The sequence below is a fragment of the Pyrgilauda ruficollis genome, unplaced genomic scaffold (assembly GCF_017590135.1).
Source record: "Pyrgilauda ruficollis isolate IOZ18807 unplaced genomic scaffold, ASM1759013v1 scaffold34, whole genome shotgun sequence".
In the NCBI taxonomy this organism is placed as follows: domain Eukaryota; kingdom Metazoa; phylum Chordata; class Aves; order Passeriformes; family Passeridae; genus Pyrgilauda; species Pyrgilauda ruficollis.
Genome location: NW_024524822.1, coordinates 347,672 through 372,287, shown reverse-complemented (window position 1 = coordinate 372,287; position 24,616 = coordinate 347,672). Strand labels below are relative to the sequence as shown.

Genomic DNA, 24,616 nt, shown 5'->3' with positions numbered 1-24,616 from the left:
CCAGTGAAATGCCAGTTCAGAAGGAGCTGAGATATATTAGTGGATGTTACCAAGTCCTCAGGCTGCAGAGCAGAAAGAACCAGCATAAGAGAATTGAATGTATAAAAGCTCAGTGAAACAAGTCAGTTTTTTGAGGGGGAGGTTGTAGAAATATGAGCTGTAAATCCAACCTGCTGCTCAGTGGAGAAGACTGAAATCTTCCAGCATGTTGCTGGTGAAATGTTTGGGTTTATGACACTGCATATTTGGGGCTTTACTTGATGTCATACTTCACCTAAGATGGGCTGCATTGGTTTCTCCAGTGCCCCTTGCACTTGTGCCACAGGTTTATGGGCAGTGCCTCATGCTGCTCCGCAGTTGCTGCCTTGGGGCACTTCACTGCTCCCAGACACCCACTGGGAACCTTGTGTTGGAGTGCACAGGGACCAGGGCTGGCCCTGTTCAACATCCAGTGCAGCATGAGCTGAAATCTCTAAGAAAATCACATCTAGACTCAATTCCTGAAGGTTCTTCTTATATCTTCAGAGATCCTTGTCAGTACCAGGCTCCAGAAAGGAGTTTTTCTCCTTGGAGCAGAGTAAGATTAAAGGAGAGGGATGCTGCCTGGTATGAAATGCCTGTAGGATTTAGACAGCCTCAGACATTTCTGTGCCTCTCAGCCTGCCCTCCACAGCTTTCCAGGGCAGAGTGGTCCAGCTGTATCTGAGGTCCCAGGCTGTCTCTCAGCAGGGTTGGGGTCAGTGTGTGGTTTTCAGTGGCACATTCTGTGCTCATTTTATAGTCATGCCTCTTCCATAGCAAAAGCAAGGGCTGAAATCCATACCCCCAGTACAGAGATCATTCTCTCTGTCAGCCTGAGATCTTCAATTATTTATCAGTTCCTTTCCCGGGGCAGGATTGGCAAATCTGAGGATGCAGTTTAGCTGTAGGTATATCTGGAAACCCACAAATGGGATCAGGTCATCCAGGCCTCCCAATGCTGTGCTGGAAGGAGACAGGATTCTGCAGACAGCTGACATTGCCTTTTCTTGAGAAGCCCTTGCAAGTGCCTTTCAGCTAGAGCACTGCTCTCTAGCACATGGTTTATTCCCTTCTCTTGGGTCATTGCAAAAAATAAGCTGTTTCTTTAATATTTTAATAACTAGCATGGTAAAATAGAATATATTTTTTTAAGTATTTGGAACTTTGTTAGTACTGATGAATTTGTACAAAATTGATTGCATCTCTCTCTTTATTAGGTATATATTCTTGATTTATTGTGATCTGTGAAAATTGAAATAAATAAAACTGGTGTATGTCTTGGTGCCATAGTGTAAGGCAAGGCATACCACTTGTTTAATAGACAAGTCTAATTAAAGTAATTATCAAAGAGCCTAAGGTAAGCACCAGAGAGCATTAGCCCTTCTGTCTCTGTTTGTTCAGCTAATTTGCTCAGCATGTATTTCACCTGTCTTAGGAAACTGGGGACAAAGAAGCAGCAGACTTGCCCTTTTTTGTCTCGTTTTTGCTTATACTGCATGAATAATATAAAATTATGATATCTACTGTTTCTGAGATCTTGATTTTCTTGAATTCTGAAATCTAGAATTTGAATTCTAAAGTCCTCATTAGTACTTCTGATCAGGGTGGCAACTTTAAATATGAATAGCATATTTTGCTGAATCTTTCTTGTCTATAAATAACAATAAAGGAATTGGCGTTAAGTAATGACTTCGTAGTTCCAGGCATACATCTTAGTTAAAGTCAAGTTTCCATCTGCAGAGAGCACTTGAATATGATGAATAAAAATTACTTAGCAAAGAAAAGAGGGATTGCTCCAAGCTCTTAACACAGTGGCAAAGGTAAACATGACGACTCTGTATGCCTTGGAAGCAGTAAATTAGCTTAAATGATCATAGAAGCCCTTTCATTTCAGGAAGGGCTATGTCTTCCAGTAAATTAGGGTTATCAACTTTGATGAGTCACCTGGTCTTACAGTACAAAATAAAAATTATTTAAACTTTTTTGCTGATTTCAGTCATAGTAGAATTTGATATAAATCAGTTTCTCCATGGAGGGCTCAGGCTGTGCTGTGATTGTTCTCCAGAGCACAGCACTTGGTGTGGTTTGTGTGAGCCAGATGGGTTAATTGCTCTTCAAACCTGTGTAGTGGCTTGATAGCTTCAAAGTGTCACATCTATGAAACCATAATACCAGCAGCATGTGCATGTAGAGACTGAACACCATCACTTCATGCAAGTGTTTGTCTTCTCAAATGGATGTTATTCTGGGAATTATGTAATCGATTTCCTTTTGGGCTTTTAATCTGATGGGATCTTTCTGCAGTGAGTTCAAGTGTTGTCAGACAGGGAATTAAGAATTCACCATGGTTATTGATGCTAACCTTCAAAAATATTTGTCAGAGCAAAGCTGAAATGTACTTGGAGGATAAGGCAGTTATCAAAGCAAAAATCTTGGCCGTTTGGAGGAAGCCTGGTGTTTATCTTGCATGTCCTCCTGCCTAGGCAGGGATGCAGCACGTAGCACCATAGACCTGCTGTAACAGGCACTGTGCAGGGCTGGGAGTCACCAACTCAGCACAAGCTGGCCCTGCTCCTGTGCCATCCAGTGCATAGGCAGGGGGAGAGGGAGGATTGATGCCCTCAGGCACAAACATGTGGCTTTTGACTCCAAAATTCTGGAGGTGAGCTGATGGGTAGGGCCAGTGCCCATCTGTATGCCTGAGCAGAGGGGATGGGGCTATGGGGCAGGATTTGCACCACTGACAGCTGTAGTCTTGTCCAGGGGATCCGGAATGATGTTTCTGTTGGAGTGGATGCTGTGTCAGCCCTGCAGGGCTGCAGCCCTTGAAGGAGCTGGCTGGGCCTGTGGGTATTGATCTCTCCTTGCTGCCATCTGGATGTCGGGAAGAGGGAGCCCTTCCCCTCAGCTGAGGTTTTGTTTGAGTTCTGTGGGAAGTGTGGGAAAGGAAGGACGGAGTGGGGCAGTCCTAGATTACATTAGTGCAGTCAACTCACTTTATTGCCCATTGAAAATGAGCTAGAGTGTCTGTCCCCCATCTGTGGAACAGCAGCTGGAGGCAGAGGGGCAAGGACTTCTGAAATGTCACTGAGTTGATAGGTTGTGCTCCCTCATCTACCCCAACAGCAAAAAAAAAAATATTGGGAGACTTTGCATTCAACTGGGTCCTGCTCCTAGAGGGGCTGATCTAGGGAAATCATCCCCCTCCCAGAGGGGCTGATCTAGCGCAGGGAAAATCAAAAGGCCTGAGTGAATGAGTTGCACAGCTGATCTCTGCGGGGGCTGAATCCCTTCTGCAAATGTAACTGGTGCTGTGGTGTCTGAAATAACACTATTGATTTATGGCTGAGAGCAGCTCACAGAACAAGATGCTTCTTACCCACAGACTTTATAGATTATCTACTTTTTATTCACTTTCCCTTTGTGCTCTGTATTTAAATGGACACCGTGATCAGGGCCAGGGCTCCTGTTGCACATGGTGCTGTGGTAAAGTGGTGACATAGGATCTCATTGCACAGAGATCTGTTACAGTGACCCTTCTGCTCAGACCCAGCTTGTTTTCCTTTCCTCAGAGGGAGACGTTGCTACGGCAGCTGGAGACAAATCAGCTGGATATTGATGCAACTCTGGAGGAGCTGTCAGTGCAGCAAGAGACTGAAGACCAAAACTACGAACTGTATGTCACTGAGCTGTCTTTTCTAACTGCTTTGGGTGTCACATGAATGTTGGGCAGCCCCAGCTGTGGCATGTGGCCAGGTTGAAGGGTCTAGCAAGTAACATTTAGGGATCCTTCGGATAAAATGTTGCTTTTGAATGGCATAGCCTGAAGAAAAGCATGCACCTGGGGATCCCTGTGAAATGGTCTGGTTCCTACAGGCACGTGACTGGGGAGAGCAGGGCAGGTGGGGCTGAGCAGCACACCTGGAGCCAGCACATGCTGAAGTAGATAAAGTGCTGGAAGGGGATATTTTTCATCTCTCAGCTGCTCAGCACACAAGTTGGTTCCTCTCCTGGCTGTTGCACTCCTGTGTATTTTGTGTCTTATGACAGCAGAAAGTAACAACAACAGCACTGCTGTCTTTTGTTCCCTTTGAGCACTTCTGAGCTCTTTGCCGTATTTCTGTGTCCGTTCTGCACCCTGGCTGCTTGTAATGGTGTTTGCCAGCTTTAGCCCCAGAAAGCCAATACACCTGTAGCACAGTGAGCAGGAATCCATATTCTGTGAATTCCTATCACAAGGCCTTTATTGCAGTGGTGTGCAAGCCAGAAAAGTCAGCCTCAGAATGTATTGAAAAAAGATTATTTACAGGCACCTTTTGTTTGGAAATTTGGATCGATGATTATGAAATATTCATGCACAGGCTCTTGGACAAGCATTTTTCAGACCAAGTTTCAAGTTCTATAATATAACCTTGTCCAGCATGTTTTCCTTGGAGGGCATTGAAATACCCCAATTCACACAAAGCAATGCTGTTTCCAGAGCATTCACCTCATTCTCCTCCTGAGGGACTTGTTAGTCACCTCATGTCTTCAGCACTTCTCTTGATGTCCCTCCTCAAAGGACTGGGCTGCATGGGCTGTGCTGTCAGATGGTTTTCCATACTTTTGTTTGTACTGCTTCAGTAATGGGAGGATACTTAATAGAATCAGGAGCTGGCAGAGCTGTTTCAAACTCACAGCACAAGATCTTGCTGTTTTGTCACCTCTTGCCCTTCCAGCAGCTTTAGCGTGTGCTGGGTCTCCATATGTGTCACTTCAGCTCACAAATCCAGCAGAAAAACAGGATGGATGGGGCATGGAGCAGCCTGGTCCAGTGAAAGGTGTCCCTGCCTGTGTCAGGGGCATGGAATGAGATGAGCTTTAAGGTCCCATCCAATCCAAACTAGTCTGAAACTCTGTGACTGTGAAATCTATCTTTGCTATATGTACCTCAGGGTTAGTCTATGTTGGGCTGGCTCTGAGAAAATCTTAGATGTTAAAGGCAGCAGCAGCAGTGTGGTAGTGGTGGAGGGGTGGCCAGACCTTCTTGTTCCAGCAACAGGTATTAGACTGGATCACCCAGTAGGACCACACTGCCCTGCTGGGAGGCTGTTGGCACTGTCAGACCAGATTAGCTTAATGTGGCCTCAGAAATATCAGAGCCTGACAAAGGAGGAGTTGCTGAAATATTAAAAGCAAGACTTTTCTCTAGGATTCTGGTTTAGCAAATAAAGTGACACCTTATGCAGCTAGCCAGCTCCTGCATGTTCATATCTGTACTGAAGCCAAAGTTCTTCACTTTCAGAAAATAACGCTTCTTTAGAGGAAGGGCTTTAAAATGCCCCTGGATGCTTCCTGGCTAGAGGCACAGATCCCAAAAAAAAAAGCACCAGGGAGCATCATGTGTCAGTACTTCGACTGCACTGACTAAAGAGTGCTATTTTAGGGTTTTTAAGGTTTTTCTCTGTACCCCAGGTAGAAACAGAGAGTCTGTTTGTTTAAATGGTACCTCTGTGGGACAGATGAGCTGCAAAGGGGTTACTTCAGCCCCGGAGTTGAAAGGTATGCACTTCTTACACTCAGTTTTTATCCCTGCAGGAGGTCTCCAGGCTCGAGTTTTATAGCCGAAAACCTAATTTAAAGAAATACTCACATTCATACGTCAGAGAACCCAGGTTTGGGTAAAGCCTCAACCTTAGTAAACAGTTTGGGCTGGGAAACAGTACATGTGCACACAACAGTGTGTGATGGGAATCAAAGCTTGCAGCATGAGGCGGGTCTGCAGTGCTCATTATTAGGGCTTGGGAAGGTCCCTGCATCCATCAGATGCCCATCGTTTTGGGATTACCAGGTGTCTTGGTTTGACAAGACAGGTGTCTGCTAAGGAAGGCAGGAGCCTCCCTTGAAATGGAAAATGCAAACACCCTCCCATTGAATTATTATCATTTTGAAATTAAGGGACTCTCAGGCAAAGATATGGGAGTAGGAGTAACAGTTCTTTATTAGGGAAAAAAAATTAAAATAAAACGAAAAATGCAGTAATACAAAACAACATTGCCAGAGTTAGAATAGGAGCTGACCCCCTGTGGGTCAGGTTGGAATCAGCAGTCCAATTAAATGGTGGCTGCAGCCTTCCTGCAGTGACAGTGGTGGTTCTGTTGGAGCAGGGATCTTGGAGGGGGGTGGAGTTTTCTTCTCAAGGTCCAGTGGTGGTGTAGATGGGCCTGCTCTCCCTCTGGGAATGCAGTGGAGAAGAAAGCTGCTCCTCTGGGAATGCAGTGGGCAAAGGCTGCTGTGCTGTTCCAGGCTTAGATTGTATCCAGGTGGGGATGCTTGGCTGCTTCCCTTGGGCAGAGCATCTCCCAATGGGATGATGGAATTTTATCAGCCATGCAGGGACACTCAGTGGCCCATTAACAGAAGATATTTTCCAGAGGGAGGATTGGTTGTGGAAGAGATAAAGAAAACTACCCCACCTGGTTTTAACAGGTGGCCCAGTTAACAGAAGATAACTGCCCCATCCCTAACAGATGGCAATAGAATACACACCCCCAGCCAGATCTTGCATTTTCCAACCTAAGACACCAGGTTTCCTATGCTCCATCAGTGAGTGTCCAAGTGAGCACCTGGTACATTGTCTGCTGCCACTCACCCTGTTGTGTATAGCATGTGTATTGGTGCAGTGTGACTTGGTGACCCTTGACAGATCACAGAACCGTGGAGTCCTTAGGATTGGAAAAACCCTCTAAGACCACCAAGTCCAGCTGTTAACCAGGCACTGCCAAAGCCACCACCCAACCATGTCCCCAAGGGCCACATCCACATTTTTCAAACACTTCAGGGATGATAGCTCCACCACTATCAGGGCAGTCTGTTCCAAAGTCTGGCTGCCCTTTTTGTGAAGAAAGTTTCCCTAATAACCTGAACCTCCTCTGGTGCAACTTGAGGCCTCTTTTGCTTTTTCCTTTTCCTTGCTTGGTAGAGGAGTCCCACCTTCACCTGTCACGCCTCCCGTCACAAGACCCCACCTGTCATACCTCCTGTCATAAGGCCTTTATGTTAGTTGCTTCAGTTCAGACAGCACTGGGAGTTCTGCTATGGGTCACCCAAATTGCACAGCAAGGGAAGATGACTGCAGGTATTTGGGGCCCCAGGCCATGGTGTGGCCGCTGCAGCACTTCCTCAGAGGCCATTCCTGCTTTCCTGCCATAAAATCAGGGCACAGAGCACAGCGAGGTGACAGTGCTAGGACATCTCAGTTACTCCCTTCACCCCTGTGCACGTCTGGTAGCTGCTCTCAGTGATCAGTGCTAAATTTGGCTCAGTGAGAACTGAAAGAGAACAAGAACTCTTCCTCCTGCTGCAGTGGGGGGGACCTAAGGACAAAACGTCACAGATCCAAAATGTGGATCCCAGAGACAACACGAGGTGGCACACAACGCTGCCTCTTCCGCCTTACGTAAGCCAGCCTGGGCAGCCACTGCCTGGATGTGCCTGCAGGAGACACAGTCTGCTTCCAGTTCTTTCCCTGTGTTTAGGCTCCTCACTGCCTGACATACCTCTGGCTCTGGTACTGTCCCTGTGCTTTCAGATTTTACATTTTCAATGCTGCTAAAAGAACATTTCAGTCCTTTTTGAATTCTTGAATTCTTATTAAACAAACAGTAGTGACTTTTATGATGTTCTGAATTTGTACCTAATTTGCTCAATTTCTCCATTTTTAATTGTACCCAGCTTATCTTCTGTTTTCAAGGAAAACTTGTATATGTTCAATGTGCCCATTCCCCCACAGAAGGGTGCCAGGGCTGGGCAGCCCTTTTGGTGAAGAAATTTTCCCCGATACTCAACCTAAACTTCCCCTGGCACAGCTTGAGGCTGTCTCCTCTCACCATGTGAGTGCCACACCAGTGACTGCAGACAGGCATTTGGGCTCTCTTGCTGAGGACTCTGCTTTAGGGAGACACATTCCCCAGAGAGACAGCTTTAGTTACTGCAGAATCATGGACTGGGGATTGGGGTTTTATTTGCTTTTTTTCCACATTGAGCATAGCTCATAATTTCAGGAAGACCGTGGTGCTGAGTAATACCTGCCCAGTGGCAGAAGGAGCTGCTGCTGGAGCTGTTCTCTGGTATCCTCCACTGTATGTAAGTACAGGTCCAGAGTGACACCAGCTACAGGCTGAATTACCAGATGGGAGAGTAAACCCACTCCTGCTTTCTCTTCCCCTTGCCCCACTTCTATCTTCTCCACTTGCTGTGAATCCTTGTGGTCATCAGACAGGTCAGGAGCCAGCCTGAGCCAGAATGGGACTCTGTCATGTTATGATGGGACTTTATCTAGGTCATGTTTTTTGGGGGTGCTGCATTAAGAATTAAGTGCATCTAAGCCTGTCATCAGTCAGTCTTGGTTGAGAAGTGGGGACATGGAACATGTCCTGTATTTTATGGAGCAGAGAGTTATCCTGCTGCATCCATTTTGTCAGGTGGAAAACAGGACAACAGCAGGAATTAAACCTGCTTGGCCATTGATCCTGCATTCAGGGACCTGGGCTAGGGGGATTGAGGCAGTGCCTTTAATGAGCCCAAAACAAACATGTGAAAATATAACCTTGCTAACCCCACTTAAAATTATGTCATCCAGCCGATTAATCTTCATTTTCACAATTAATAAAATAACCCAGAGCCTTTCTTGCCACATGAACAATTTATCACAGCACGTTAGAACCAGGAGCCAAAAAGCTTTAGGCTGCTCCCACATTCAATGTTAAATGAACACAAGCACTGACAATTTTAGGAATTGTGAGGCTAGCAAGTCCTGTTGTGTTTTTTGTGTTTGCCCTGGGGGCAGAGCAACAGTAACCTCAGGCCCTGATGAATTTTTGTTCCCACAGAGTGTGCTCGTCTTTAAAATTGCATAAAAGTCTCCTCTTGCGAGCAGGTCAACCCACCAGTGAATTATTCAGGAGTTTGAGGATGTTTTGCACTTGTTACTTGGTCTGTAATGGAAGGATTGAAAGGCAAATAAGGAGCCCCTGTGAATCAGAACAGATGACCCACCTGAACGTGCATGGTATATTTGCAGTCTCTGCATCCCAACGGAGTAAAGGTGCTCAGGTATGAGTTCACCTTGTGCTTTAGTAGGACCTGGTCTGCTACCTCCAGAGTGGGCACAAAGCTGCTTATTCCACAGTAAGGTTTTGAGTGAGTCCTTTTCCAAAGGACTGATGGATAGAACGAGGAATGGACAGATTGTGTAGAATCTGAGAAAAAACAGACACATGGCAGGTTTGGCCGGGTGTGTTCCCAAAACAGCCACACTTGTGCCTCTGAGGAGTGTGTGTAAAGCCAGAGAAAGCATTCATGCATTATGTAGTATTTTCAAAGTGTGGAGGATGCATAGACACCTCCATCCTGGAAATTACTGCGAGCTTGCTGGCAGCATTTAATATGTGCTGGTTTTCCACCCACCTCCCTCAAGAAGATCTGGCTATAAAAACTCAGCAGAGCTGGTTTATGCAGCCTGTGTAGATAGAACCAGTGTCAGACCACCCTGATTTCCCCAGTGTCACAGCACAAGGCTTGGCCCACGTGTCTAGTTGGAGCTGGTCATGGTAACATGAAGCACACATGTCACAGCTGTCCTCAGTGCTGTGCTGGGGCAAGAGTCTGTGTAGTCTGTGTTGTGCTGTCCCCAAATAACCATTTGTATCTTCCCACTAAAGAACTCACTGTCTCCTGTTTTATGCCCTTCACACACCACAGGTGACAGAGGTACAGGAGCACAGGTGTAGACAAAGCCTGCGTGTGTTTTTGTGCCCCAGTCTGGTTGCACTGCAGGAAAGGATGACACTCTTTATACTTCAGTTATGTAGTGGGGTTTTTTTCCCTCCAGCTCTTAAATTTCATGTGTTTCTGGAGGAGAAACAGGTGGTAGTCGCAGCCTTCCCTCCCTCTGGAGCTGGCTACTTTCCCAGAACAAAGCAGGTTGTTTCCAAAATGGGCAGCTTTGGCAGAACCACGTACAGTAAATCTTTAAATACTCTGGTATTGTTAAGAGTTTCCTGTGCTTTGTTGAGTACAGCTTTAACTATTCTTTGAGCTTCATATTCTGTATGCTGATGTGACTCTGTATATTCTTTGTGCCTCCTTGTTCCCAAATCTTCAGTGTACAATCATCTTATCCTACCTGAGTCAGCCAGTTGCCTCGATGGTGGGACTCAGCAGCTTGGGGCTCAGAGGTTGTTCATTCTGACTTCAAACCGTGTTGGTGATTTAGGTGTTCCCACAGACAGTCAGGAGAGCAAGTACTGCTGGCAGCAGTACCTTGGCTGCTGGGTGCAGCAGTGCCCAGGCTTGCAGGCTTCCATCCAGGATTGCTGTTGCTATAAACAGGAGCAGGGATGCGTGTAGATCATCTGGGATTAATCTCTCCTCACAGTTGGGAGGCAGAAGTCTTTAACGCTGAGTGGGTCTTGGGAGGAGGAGGAGGAGTGAGTACCATAAAGCAGAGCTGCTCAGCTCTCCTGTCTTCGGCTCACCAGAAGGCCTGGATCAAAGCTGGGAGAGGAGGAATGGCAGAATTCAGCACATGTGATGTGCAGCCGAGGAGTTGCACACTGTATGTAGGCAAAGCTCACAAACAGCTTTGCAGGCCATGGCAATTCACATAGTTTGGGGATAAAGAGCCTTAGCTTTGTTGGGTGAGGGCTGAATTGCAGGGCCTCGTGGTTTGTCTTTCCCACCCCACAGATGCCATGCATATTCTGCTTGGAGGATGCAAAGCCATGGCCCCCCTCCTCAGGAAGGGAGCGCAGTGACGAAGAGGTATTGAGCACACACTATCATGTTCTTGCAGCATGTGTGATGTATTGTGCACCTTCCAAACCAGCCTGATGCAGTCTCCACAGAGCTCAGTGCAGGAGTTAAACTCTTTTATGTTTTTTCTCTGGTGCATGACAAATCCATGCATCATTTTCAGTGGAACGTGTTGTCGCACAGCTCGCCCCAGGAGAGGGAGGATGGGGACTGGATGCTCATCACATACTGTGAGCTCAGCTCTGCCAGGAGCTTATGTTGGTGTAACCAGTGTTCTGGGTGGAATAGGCACATAGTCTTGGCCCAGATCCTGATGGAAGCATCAGTGAGAACACAGCATGGCACTGATGTAGGTGCCTTGGCAGTCTGCAGCTTCCTCATAAGGGACAGCGGAGGTGCAGCACCAATCTCTGCTCTCTGTGATCAGGGACGGGACCCAGGGAATGGCTGGAGCTGCATCAGGGCAGGTATAGGTTGGATGTCAATGGACAGCACATGACAGCCAGGCTCTGGCGTGGCTGGGATTGCAGTCCTTAGTCCAGACTTCTGGAATGAGCGAGGCAGGTCTTTCCTAGCCATTCTCATGTGGAGAACTGGGAGCAAGAACACTTTTCCTCACCCTTGAGTAGATGACAATTTTGTTTGTACTGTTGAATTTCTTCCTATTTCGGTTACTTGGGATCATCCAATTCTATCTGTATCTTGTCCCTGTCTGTTTATGTTGCCTCACTAATTCTGCTTTTTAGTGCTGCCCTCGATCTCCACTTTACCCAGTTACTTAGGAAGGACTGCTGGTTTCCAATTCAAGTAAGAGCTTCCTGGGGCTATTGTTCCCTAGGACGGACTCCAGACACTGCTGGTCACAAAGTATATTATTTTGTTCCTTAAAAGTATATCAGGTTACTGCCTTAAGATAGGAAATCATATCTCAAGGCTTAGAGTCTCTTAGCCCCCACTGTTTGCGTTCTGCTCAGCAGTCAGTCCAGGGAAGGTTCTGGCTGGCTCAGGTCCCTGAAGGACAAGGTCATGCTCTGTGTGGGAGAGGAGGCTCTCCCTTCACACTCTCATTGCCTGGAGCACAACCAAAGTCTGTCTTGTAGAACCAGCTGAATCCAGAGCCTCTGTGCACAAATTCATTAAGCTTAATGAAATGAGAGGCAAGACTGGGATGTGCTGGATATTACACGGGATGCTTCACTTTGGGTGTCCTCTCTGTATCTCTCAGCTGTGCAGCATGTGGCAGATCTGTTTTTCAGACCATTTCATGGCAAAAACTTGTCTCTGTCCACACAGTGTGTGAAACAGGCTGCTGACCCTGCGGGCTACAGAGGGAGGCTTGAGTTAGCTTGGGTTTCTTTTGGAAAAGGAAAGAGCTTTTCACTCTCTATAGTGGTACAGGCTTTAATGTTCTTCCAGTCGGGAACCCAGCCAGGACCACAACCTGCTCCAGAGCTCCTGCTACTTGGCTGCAGGGCCTCTCACACAGAGGGGGAGTGTGTGCAGGGGCAAGCCTGCATGTGGATCTGCACCCTGTGAGAAGGGTAATGGCAGTCAGTCTTCTCTGAGCCCTCAGGACAGCTCTTTTCTTTGGATATTCAAGGATTCTCCTCTCAAATCCATTCTTGGCTGATAAAGAGGTTATTACAGCAGTTTTCTTGAGTACTGTGATTTGTTCTGCAGAATGTAAAAACGTGCCATTCCTACAGCACTTACTCCTTTAGAGACATATCCAACAACTGACTTCAGATTGCATTTCAAGCCCTGGCATGTTGTTATAGCCTGTCTATTCAGGGAGTTTCCAGTACTGTTGCAAATATAGGTTTCATACTGTAGTGCAGAGCAGGTTGGGATTCTCCACACCTCAATGCAAATGGGGTGAGTTCAGCTCATGTGGGTAAACCAGATTTATTGCGACCCAGGGAGTCACAGTGTCACTGGAAGCAGATTCATACCCCTCCCGAGCCCAGCTGGAAGCAGACCCATACTCTCCCAGCTCAGCACACAGCCAGATGAAAAGGGAAAAGGACTTACATAAAGGAAGGAGAGGGACTTTTTATATGGGCAGGTAGTGACAGGACAAGAGGCAATGGTTTTAAACTGGCAGAGAGCAGGGTTGGATGGGAAGAAATTCTTCCCTGTGGAGGTGGGGAGGTCCTGGCATGGGGTGCCCAGAGAAGCTGTGGCTGCTCCTGGATTGCTGGAAGGGTCCAAGGCCAGGTTGGACTTGGAGAAGCCTGGCCTAGTGGAAGGTGTCCCTGCCCATGCCAGGGGTTGGAATGCGATGAGCTTTAAGGTCGCCCCCAACCCAAGCCAGTCTGGGATTCTGAGATTTGCCATTCCTTATATTTGTAATTTATCTTCTCCACAGGTTCCTGGAAATGATGGAAGCCCGAAGCCAAGGACACACATCACCACTAGCGACGAATGGGCAGAGCCCCTCCTCCGGCTCCCAGTCACCCATTGTACCTCCCAGCTCCGCATCCACAGGCAGCTCCAGCCCCAGCACCCCCCAGCCGCCGCTGCCACTTGCCACAGGCGCCACCATCTCTCCTGACCCCGCCTCATCCTTCTCACCAGTGCCTGCCCCCGAGGCCCCGCAGCCCCCCACACCTGCCACAGCTCCCGCGGCCCCCCCGGCCGCAGCCCCCCCGCCCAAGCGTGGCATCATCGCGCGGCTCTTCGGGACATCCCCCGCAGCCGAGCCCGCTCCTCCCCAGCCAGGTAGGTGCTGGTGCCCTGTCCTGGCAGGATGTGACCCATAGGCCTTCCAGTTTTCATTTCATTTTTTCCCTGCAACAGGCTGAGCAGACAGGTGTGTGAAGGCCACAGGTACCATGCCTGTGCAGTGGGTGTCCAGGGAGACTTGGGCTGTCATTCTCTTTTCTCCTGATCAGCATTTTGGTTTCTCTCTGTGCTGGATGGGGACTGTGCCCAGCCAGCTGGGTGGTAGCTGTAGCATGCTTAAGAGGAAGATCCTGAACACACAGGGGACACTAATAAAATGAGTAAAATGTCAAGTTCTTACCAGGAGCAAAATACCTCTTGAATACCAAAAAAATGGCTAGAGAAGTTATTTGAAGTGCCATTCTTGCACATATGTGGCAGTCTGGAGGGGCTCCTGTGCATAATGGAGAGAAGCGGGGCACTGGGTTTAAAGGTTATTCAGCCAGAAATGGTCACATAGGTCCAAGCTCCACGCAGATCCCCCTCTGGGGAAATCTGCTCCTTCAGAGTAAGTCTGGGAGGAGGGACCTCTCCGCTGCTGCCTCAGCACTGGTACCCGCTGGAGCAGTGCAGCCCTCGGTCCAGACCCTGCCGGGCAGAGTGCCAGGCAGAAGCATCAAGGGTTTGTTGCATGTAATTTTACTGATCTGGACCATAATTTGCCTGTCACATTCACTTTGTTTGCAGAGCTAACTGGAGCTGCAGAGCTGGCACTTCCTAAAAATCATGACATGGTTTGAGTCACCCTTTGGAAATACCTTCCTTCTCACACTGGCTCACAGTGCTCCTGAGACACCCACAGAGAGAAAGGAGGAGGTGCTGGGGACACAGGTTGCAATTTCAGATGTTGAAATGGTCTGGTTTTAGATCTGCACACAATGTTCTGCATCCTGTGCCTCTTCCCAGAGATGACACAATGCACCCATTTTGGTTTGTTTATGACTGTTCCTACCCAGAGAAAACAAAACAAAATCCAAAGAGGGGAGGAGATGTTAGAAATTCTTTGTCGATAAAAAATAACATTTATCATTTTGATCTGTAGAAAAAAAGACAAGTGGTCTACTACGAGTGTTACAGTGATTGGGTTTGGGGTTTTTCTTCTCTTTTTTTTAACTCCTCCTTAGCTTGACAGCTGTTTTGGGCTTGTGACTTTCAGCCCTGATATCTCGGAATGCTTAGGGACAGTTGCAAAAGGCAGCCAGGAAGAGCTGATGTGTCAGTGTTGCAAGTGGTGTGCCAAGGGCCTGCACCTCCACTGGAATGTACCCAGGCACCAGTTCACTGGAAAGCAGCTAAAAAATCATTGTTACAAAGTAATACTTGGTTTTTTTGGGAGATACTATTTAAGATTTCTCTTGAAGTCTTTGAGTAGTAATTCTTTTGTCTGTGATTTAGCTTACACCATTGCTACTCTGGGGCATTAGTGGTACTGTTGATATGCAGAGGTGATCTGAAAGTTGTGCTAAGGAGAGCAAAATCTAGAAAAAAAAGGCACAAGTCTTGTTTTACCCAAAAGAAAAGTCTCGATGTGAGGTGCAGCATGAGCAGAGGAAAAACATTGAGTATTGTAAATTCTGGAAAGGTTAATCACTTCAGGCTTCTTAGTTATGCTAATTTCATGAGTTTTCATCCTGATAACCTTGAAGATGGGTAAAGGTGTTTCTACAAATAAACTGTATTAAAGTCACTTTCTATTTGAGGTAGCTCTTGAGCTTTTGTTTACACAAAACATCTAAAAGCACAATGTGAACAATTCTGCCTTGGACAGTTACAGCTGGAAAAAGCAAGAGGCTAGGAGAAGGTGAACTGAACAGTCTGGGAAAATGTAAGAGAATTGTGAAGGGACATCCCCCAGGAGCAGTGCACATAGCACAGGTGTAATAAAACCTGTGGTACAGTCATAGCATTCCCTGGAGAGCAGAGCCAGCCCTTGCCAGGGAGGTTTTCAGTCCGTCTAAAAGCGTGGGTCAGCCTGGTGCATTCTAAACCACAGCAGCCATGATCTGTGAAAGCCTTCATGTCAGACTCTGGGCTGTTTTATATCCTGTTCATAACCTTCCTCTTCCCTCGCTGTGGAGCCAGGGTCCTGCATTGTGGCTGCTGCCACCCTGGGCAGCACAGATCTGGAAAAAGCCAATTTCTGTCTTGCTTGTGGTGACACCAGTGTTTTACAACTCCTGTCACTAATGCAGATCCTGCTGCTGCCACTCCTCCCCCCAACCCTGCAGCCCCTGCCAAGGTACAGAGTGTGGAGGACTTTGTTCCTGAGGACAGCCTGGACCACAGCTTTCTGGAAGACCCAGCGCCACAGAAAGACAAAGGGAAACCACAGGCCAAACACCGTGTGGATAGTGAAAGGTAAGGGAAGGAGGGTGGCAGCAGGGAGGGCAGGTCCTCAGCGGGGGCACACCTGGATGTGCAGCCTGGCTAACATGGTGCAACCATTCAGTGATCCCAGAGCAGTTAGCTGCCCCAGAGGCTTTCTGGCTGTGCTATGGTCAGTCGTAGCATTCACTGTTTCCCATTTAGTGACACACACTGCTCCCTTGGAAGGAAGAACGTCATGAAAAGCAGATTATCACCTTCCTGGTGTTGCTGTCTTGCTTTGTGCTCACATTAAACCACTGGGCCCTTTGGGTCAGGAAGGGATTTTCCTTCTGGCCGAACACAATGAATAATTTGAGATATTTTCCTTCTAGAACATAGTGCACTTTGCAGGGATACTGTGTTTTGCTTAATGAATATTTTCCTCCTGCAGAGGCACAAGGTGTGACCAAAGTCCTCTGTGACTTGGTAATGTCATTACTGAGGCACTGTAAAGGGGTTTGGGGTTTGGTGGACGATGCTTGGGAGCACTCTATAGCTCTGTGGGATTCTGGAAAGAAGGATGGAGAAAGTCATGTTCCTTTGGGAGTGTCACTGCATGGTTGCCTGCAGAATCAAAAAAACTCTTAGAGGGTGCCTTTCTTTTTCTCTGTGTCTAGTGTTTCTTCCCAGAATTTTCTCACTAAATGGAGAGACACAGATTTGATGGAAGATGGGGGACAGGTTGGGTATTCACATCCAGAGAGTAGTGATCTATGGCTCAACGTCCAGTTGAAGATGGGTGGTGTCCCTCAGGATCTGTACTGAGACATGGACTTCATCCATGAAACAGGGGGATTGAGGACACCCTCATCAGGTTTATCAGTAACACCAGGTTGTGTAGTGTGAGTGATACTCCTGAATAATGGGATGTTGTGGAAAACGTGAGAAATGGCCCATGAGAGCCTCATGAGGTTCACTAAGGCCAAGCTCAAGTTGCTGTACCTGGGTTGGGGCAACCTCTGGGATCAGTCCAGGCTGGAGGGTGAAGGGAATGAGTGCAGCCCTGGGGAGAAGGACTTGGGGGTGCTGGTGGGTGAGAGCTGGACCTGCCCCAGCCCTGAAACCCCCCATGCCCTGGGCTGATCCCCTGGGCAGCAGGGGAGAGGGAGTTCTGCCCTGCTCAGGTGAGACCCCACCTGCAGAGCTGCTTCCAGCCCTGAGGGCTAGCATGAGGAGGATGTAGAGCTGCTGTAGAGAGTCCAGAGGAGGCCATGGAGATGCTCCAAGGCCTGGAGCCCCTCTGCTCTGGAGCCAGGCTGGGGGTGGTGGGGGTGTTCACGTGGAGAAGACAAGGCTCTGGGGAGATGTTATTGCGGCCTCTCAGTATTTAAGGGAAGATGAGGACAGAGGTTTTAGCAGGGCCTATTGCAATAGGACAAGAAATAGTGATTTTAAAATAAAAGGGGAGATTCAGACTAGGTATAAGGAAGAAGGATTTTACAGCAAAAGTGGTGAGGCCCTGGCACACGTTGCCCAGGGAAGTGGTGGATGCCTCATCCCTGGAAACATTCCCAGTCCAGCTGGATGGGGCTCTGAGCAACCTGATCCAGTTGAAAATGTCCCTGCTCAGTGCAGGGGGTTGGAACAAGCTGAGCTTTAACAACCCAAAACCTTCCAACCCAAACCAGTCTGTGATTCTATAATTATTTCCTCAAAATGGCAGAGCTGTGCTTATACCATAAGCTAATTTTCACTTTTTCCACCCTTTTTTTTCTTTTCCTGGCTTTGATGTTTTTTAACCAAAAAAGGGGATTGTGTATACTGAGCTGCTCAGACAAGAGGATGTGCAGCGAGCCATGTGAAAGCAGACTGTCTCTTAAGAGGTGGCCTAAGCATACTCTCAGGCTCTGTATCCCTTTGCTCAGAATATTCCTTGTCTGCTGCCTCTTGTCATCAACCCTGGATTAACCAGGGGACTAATTAAGCATGGACACTGCTCATCTGTGAATGTGGTGGATTCTGTCTCTTTTGACATCTTTGTCATGACGCAGTGTTCTCTACTTCATCCACAGCAACTTCAGATCAGTGCTGTTTGTGAGGCTCAATGCCTGTGTAATGCAGGTCAGCCTGAATCATCATCCCTTGTGATGGCAGAACACGTGGATGTTTTATCAAAACTAAAAAAAAAAAAGGCAAGAAGAAAGTGGTGGTTGCTGGCAGCATGCTGGCCTACAAAGCGTCTTGCTCACAGCTGGGCAGAGCTGAGCTATTTTTCTGGGTTTAACAAGGAATTGTCAGAAGAACCAAGCCTGACCTTCTGAGGAACTGGGTCCTGAGATGCCCTCAGAGCTCTGGAGCTGCAGTTCTACTGTGGGTGGGAGGCTGATCCTTCACAAAGGCTTCTCTGCTCCAGAGTGTCAGTCAGTGGAAGCAAATAAGTGTTAAACTGTATAAAAAGTCAAACATGTCGGATAGGGGTGCGAGAGCCCTGCTCCTTTGTTTAGAGTTTGTCCTTTGCTCACAGTGATACCCAGTGCAGTCACAACAGCTCTGTTTCCCTGGGAGAAGACCTTGCAGCACATCCCTGCAAATTCACATGCTCGTTACTCCTCTGCAACCTGGCATCCATGGCTTGCTCTGGTTTCTTCTACATAATGCAGTTTTCTCAGTGGTCTGGCAATTTTCCATTCTGTTTCTTGCCAAAAGGGGCCTACTAGAATAAGCCAGATGTGCAGAAATTCAGAGATGCAGATGTGATTCTGACCATCACCTGCAATAACTGTTTTCTTTCAGGATGTCAGTTACAGCCCCACAGTAGGTAGGAACAGCATTCCAGTTCTGTAAGCACTGTCCTCCATAATCAGCTTCTGCTGCAGTGAGGAGGTGGTTGTAATTCCCATAAAATCTGCTGCAGAAATTTATCTCTGACCTAAAGAACACAGATCTGTGAAATCACTCAAACCTTGGGAAGATTTTATTTGTTTTAGAAAATAGAATCGTGGAAGCTGCTTTTCCCCTGTATCTGAGTGAAGAACAAGGCCTGAGAATGTCCCAGCAAGATGCATTCAGGTCTCATGCTCATTTTGAAGCAGATACCTGAGTATCTGGTTGATCTTGCACAGCTCACCAGCATGCCTGGGTGTGCTGTAGCCAAGGGTAAGCTCCAAGTCTGAAGTGTCATTGAAGATGTGGCCATGAAGAATGGGCCATGCTTTGAGAATTTGTGAAATTGTTTCTCCTACCGAAGAGGAATTGCCTTGGTGACTGAGCAGGAGTCCTGCAGGGAGCTCCAAGAGCACCTCGGTGTACTGAGGTACATTCACAGGGTTGGAGGGCAGCTTGGGGGCCATCCAGCTCAACCTCCCCCTCATCCTGGGCCACTCAGAACTGGTTTCCCAGAACCGTTTCCAGATGGGTTTTGAATATCTCCAGAGAATCCACAACCTCTCTGGCAACCCATGCCATTGCTCAGGCATGTGCTCAGTGGAAAAAGTGTTTGCTTGTTTGTGGGGAACCTCCTGAGTTACAGTTTGTGTCCCTTGCCTTTTGTCCTGGCACTGGGCAGCACCAAAAAGAGCCTGTTTCCATTTTCTTTGTACCTCCTTCAGCTGTTCAAGTACCTTTATAAGGTCCCCTCCAGCCTTCTCCAGGCTGAGCAGTCCTGGCTTTCATGTGGGAGAGCCTTTCCTCATGTGAGCAGTGCTCCAGTCAGTTCATCATCCTCATGGCCCTTCACTGGATTCACTCTGTCTTTGCTGTGCACTGGACTCCAGCTGTGGCCTCACCAGTGCAGAGCAGAGGGGCAGCGTCTCCTCCCTGGCCTGTTGGCAGTGCTTTGCCTCATGAAGACCAGGCCACCATTGGCCTTCTTGGCAGCAGGGGCACCTTGTTCAGCTTGGCATGCCCCAGGCTGCAGTGGCGTCCTGGGTTTTGTTCAGTGGCATGTTGTGGTTCTCTGACTTGCAGTAGAGAACTCCCAGATTCAGTTTCTTTACCAGTTAATTAGGAAGGTATTTCAATCTCCCCATTTGCTGTTTCAGAACTTAATTTGCTGCTCCTTAACCTGGTTAACCTGAGCCAGCATGGATGTGAGTGCACCAGAGGACCTAATCTGGCTCCAAAGCATCTCGCCTTTGGCTCCTGCTGGGTCAGGCAGCCTGGGTCTCTGGGGGGGCTGAAGGTGTCAGAAAGCCGGTTTATGCTTTACCTGACAGTGTTCCTGATATTTCTTTTCTGCATCCTTAGACATGTATCTTAAACATGGATTAGATGTCTGTGTCTTTACATCTGAAGGGCTTTGAAGTGCTTCTTTGCTTTTGTGGATCTGTTCTGGATTCCGTGATGCCCAGCTGTGCTAGCCCAAGGGAGGGAAGGTTCACAGTGGAAGACCAGCATATCCTAGAACAGCCACACAGGCTCATCCTGTAGCATGAGATTCCCTCAGCTTACCTGCTTTATTAGAGCTTGGGTTTTTTCTCTTTCTTTAGCCCCACAAAAGGAGCCCTTGAACTCCCAGGGCTGTGGGAACACAGCGCAGCCAGATTTGAGGCTGTGAGCGCAGGTTGCATCAGGGTTTGTTTCCTCCCCAGCAGCCAATCTGTGATGCATTGGAGGCTCATAGAGGACACCCCAGCAGGCTCCATGGTCACTAGCTCAGAGCAGACCTCAGTGAGCAGCATCATTTTTGGAGGGGTACCTGCACCTGCAGACACGCTAGCTCACTGTTCATGCCAGCTTGGCAGTGCTTCAAGGGCTGAAGGGAGTGGTGCAATGTGCTTGGGTTTGCATGCTTTGCCTTCCTTCCAGCTGGAAGCTCAGGACCACAAGCTGATGCTAGTTTTGCCTTGTCAGAGCCTGTTTATACTGAAGCAGTGATTTTCCTGATGTATATTCACTCCACTGCTCTGCTCTTACGCTGTCGCTCAGCGATCTGTGTTGGCTGGAGATGGAGGCAGGGTTCTCACTGTGGAAGGACGTGACCCACTTTGGTGAGGGCATGTACACATCAGGGTGTACACCCATTCGGACTGGGAAAGCTGGAAATGCTGCAGGTCTGTGTGGAGTGTGGAAGGACAGTGGCAGCAATCTCTTAAAAGCCCCTGTGCCTAATAGAGCAGTGGTGTGTTGAAGAAAGGCAGTGTGTCTAGTTCAGAATAATACCATGCCATTTCTAGGATGCAACTCCATTTTCTTTTCAGTGCATTTCAAGAGAAAACCCTGCCAGTGCTTTGAAAACCTCAGGAATCACTCACTTGTCATTCCTCCAGCTTTGGGGGCTGCTTGGGCACCAGTTTTCCTCTCCTTTGTGTGGCTGGGCTGTGTGCCTCTATCCTGGCATGGTGTGAGAGCAGCAGTGTTAGTGATGAAGGGGCTCTTCAGCAGCCTGGCCCTGCACAGTAGGGCACTGAGAGCAGGTCCTTAGAGCAGAGGGATCCACGCCAAGTGCATGGGCCTGGTCCTGGTCTTAGCACTCCAGCCCAGACAAGCACTGGTTGTGATCACTGGTGTCCCATTGTCACAAACAACTCCGTTGTCTGTTGGCAGATGTATTAACTCTTTAAAACTATCTTGTCAAGCAGTACCCAGCCACACAGAGGAGCCAGAGTGAGCAGTTGCCATCATCCCAACTGTGTTTAGGGTATTTCTCATCTCACCAGCACACCATACTCCACTGTCTTCCAGTGCTTGTCCTGTGCTGGGAACACCACTTACTTCCAGTTAAAGGATTTTAGGGTTTTGTTTATGTCTGTACAATCTAATCTCAAGCTATAATGTGGTTTTTATCTCTATATAAAAAGAAGGTTGTGCTTGTACCATCCAGGTGACATCATTAAAAGGGCAGAGACTTACATGCCGGGTTATCTCTTGTAGGTGAAACAAATAGAACAAGGATTGCAGAAGCTCATCAGCTGAGCCTGGGGAAAATACCTATATTCCTGACATGAGCACATTTTTCAGAAAGTGTTAAAATTGAGTCCTAGGGACATTCAGACAAGAATCCTCAATTTCAGCTGCAAAGCTCTCTCAAGCTGCTGCCATTGAACACAGAACTGTGCTACATCCAGGGAGGCTGACAGACTCCCAGCTCTGACGGTGTGTCCTTAGGTTAATTTAATTTGAGCAATGTTAAAGCTTGGCTATGGTGTCTGTGTATCTGCCTGCTTCAGGGAGCACTGCAGAAATAGAAATTGTTCTAGGAAGCTAATAGCTGCCAGTGAACTCCCATAGCAGTGACAGTGTATGATCAGGTTTAATTACAGGAGGTGGGGATGAAGACAGGCAGTTCCCATAGTTTGACTGACTGATCCCTGCATGGTGGATGGAGCTCTGTGTTCTGATGAAGCTGTGGCAACAAGCTTCTCTGTACCTCTGAGGCTCATCTTCTCCAGCCACTCATTTCGAGCTTGAGGGGCAGCAGCTGCTCTGTGACACATCCTGCTGTGGCCCTTTTGGTGCAGGGGTCCTGCCACTGCTGCAGCCTGCAGGGAGCAGGTCCAGCCTGAGCGGGGCAGTGGCAAGGGAAGGCTGGAAGCACACAAAATCGCCAGCTGGTTTGTGTTGGAAGGGACCTTAAAGCCCATCCCATTCCAGCCCCTGCCATGGGCAGGGACACCTCCCACTATCCCAGGTTACTCCAAGCAAGCTCCGTCCAGCCTGGCCTTGGACACTTCCAGGGATCCAAGGGTGACCACAGCTTCTCTGGGCACCCTGTGCCAGAGCCTCCCCACCCTCACAGGGAATAATTCCTTCCCAATATCCTGTCTAACCCTGCCCTCCTTCAGCTTAAAGCTATTCTCCTCATCCTGTCCCTCCTGACCTTTGAACAAAGTCCCTTTCCAGCTGTATTGGAGCCCCTTTAGGCCCTGGAAGGGGCTCTCACACCTCCCCAGAGCCTTCTCTTCTCCAGACCTGACTATTCCCATTTTCAGCCTATCTGCAGAGCAGAGATGCTCCAGCCCCTTTAATCATCAGCTGCCCCTGGCTGGGCATGTGGCCCTGGAAGTTGGCTGTACAAGCCAGGCCAGTCCCAGTCTTTGTGCAGGGGGAGGCAGGTCTGTCCAGCACCTCCTGGGGTGCTGTGTCTGATCACTCTCTGTGTTGCAGTGATGGAGAGGCGCCTGGAGGGAACCCCATGGTGGCAGGTTTCCAAGACGACCTGGATCTGGATGACAAAATCCCCAGCAGACCAGTGCTGGCAGCAGAACGGGTGCCGAGCAAGAACATCACCCTCTCCAGTGAGGAGGAGGAAGAGGAAGAGGTGAAGGACTCTAAGGTCGTCCTCATATCTGATGGAGACAAAAACACAGAGCAGGAAAAAAAAAGGTACAGAGCATAGACTGAAGTGTGGGGTTGTGCAGGCAAGCCTGGATCTCTCCTCCATGTTGCCACTGACTGTGTGTGGTCTCTGGGAAGTCTTGTTGTCTCTGTCTGCCTGTTCTTCAGCTGTGAGCTGGAACTGTAGTTACTGTAGGTGTAACTGCTGTGTGTGGTGTGTCCTACCCTGTGCCTTGGAGCACTGCGCTCCTGTGCCACTGGGGCAATTCTGCATGCTTTTCCTCAAATTTGAGCAAGAGCCTGGAACTAAGCACCAGAGTGGCTGTTTGTGGTGTTGTGGGGAGGAGAGAAGAGTGAAGTCTTGGCACTTGGGAGAAGGGAGTGGAGTCACTCACCATACCCTGTGCTGAGGAACAATGATGTTCTCCACATACCACATCCTGTGGGGTGAGGGTTAGGATTAGGGACACGAGGGTTACCCTCAGCCTGAGTGGTGCATGTGACCCCACAGCCCTATAGGATGCACTGCCTTTCCCAGTGGGACGCATGATGCAGCCCTCAGGCAGGCTCAGCTGTTAACTGTGCCTTGCTCCACAGAATAGGGTGGACAAGCTCTGACAACTTGTTTCTTCTCAGGTCTTCCAGAAATTCTATGAAACCCCAGAGTGAGGCAATTTTGACCAAAGCAACTGACCCGAAGCCTCCTGACAGTTTACCTCCCCGTTCTGGGTCTGAAGGAAGCAACAGCAGCAAGGGCAACACAAGCCTGGCAGCTCCTGCTGCTGCCCCCACAGCAGCAGCCCAGGCCTCAAAGGCCACTGCCCAAAGCAAAGGACTTGCTTCCAAGCAGAAAGTTGTCAAAGAGGAGAAGCCTGAGGAGTCTGACAGTGACCAAGAGGGACCAATAGCTACTCAGATGCTCTCATTCGTTATGGATGACCCAGACTTTGAAAGTGAAGATTCTGACAGCCAGAAGAAAAAGATGGTAAATAACAAGCCCATGTTGCTGTGAGCTGTGCCAAGCTGAGCTGGAAGGGTTGAGGCATTGCCCTGAGCACAGCCTTCATCTGATCTGCCCTCCCTCAGCAGCAGTTGCAGCAAGGCAGGTGCTAAGCAACCTGCAGAGTGTGATGTGAGCACAAACCCAGTAATGCTCTGAGTATGGAAGCCACCTGGCAGCAAGAACCCCATAGAATCACAGATCCATAGAATATCCTGAGTTGGAAGGGACCCAGAAGAATCATTAAGTTCAGCTCCTGGCCCTGTCCAGACCCCCCAACAAGCCCACCCTGTCCATCCCTGGCAGCGCTGTCCAAAGGCTCCTGGAGCTCTGGCAGCCTCGGGGCCGTGCCCATTCCCTGGGGAGCCTGGGCAGTGCCAGCAGGCACTTCCTCTGGGGGAAGAACCTTTTCCTAATATCCAGCGTAGACCTTCCCTGACATGAGGTTTGTGTTTACCACCACAAACAAGGTTTGTGCTGGGGTGTTTTACTGTG

General features: G+C 48.5%; 1 protein-coding gene across 4 annotated transcripts in view; it reads left to right on the top strand.

Annotated features, from left to right (window-relative positions):
- Positions 1-24,616, top strand: part of RABL6 (RAB, member RAS oncogene family like 6) — a 53,965-nt gene that overhangs the window by 23,154 nt on the left and 6,195 nt on the right. For 3 of the 4 annotated variants that reach the window (XM_041475033.1, XM_041475032.1, XM_041475030.1), the window contains 5 exons: positions 3,594-3,697; positions 13,184-13,536; positions 15,732-15,897; positions 22,951-23,169; positions 23,758-24,106. In XM_041475033.1, the coding sequence (XP_041330967.1) occupies positions 3,594-3,697; positions 13,184-13,536; positions 15,732-15,897; positions 22,951-23,169; positions 23,758-24,106 (1,191 nt within the window). The remainder of the gene's footprint in view (positions 1-3,593; positions 3,698-13,183; positions 13,537-15,731; positions 15,898-22,950; positions 23,170-23,757; positions 24,107-24,616) is intronic. The other variant, XM_041475031.1, reaches the window with a different exon arrangement.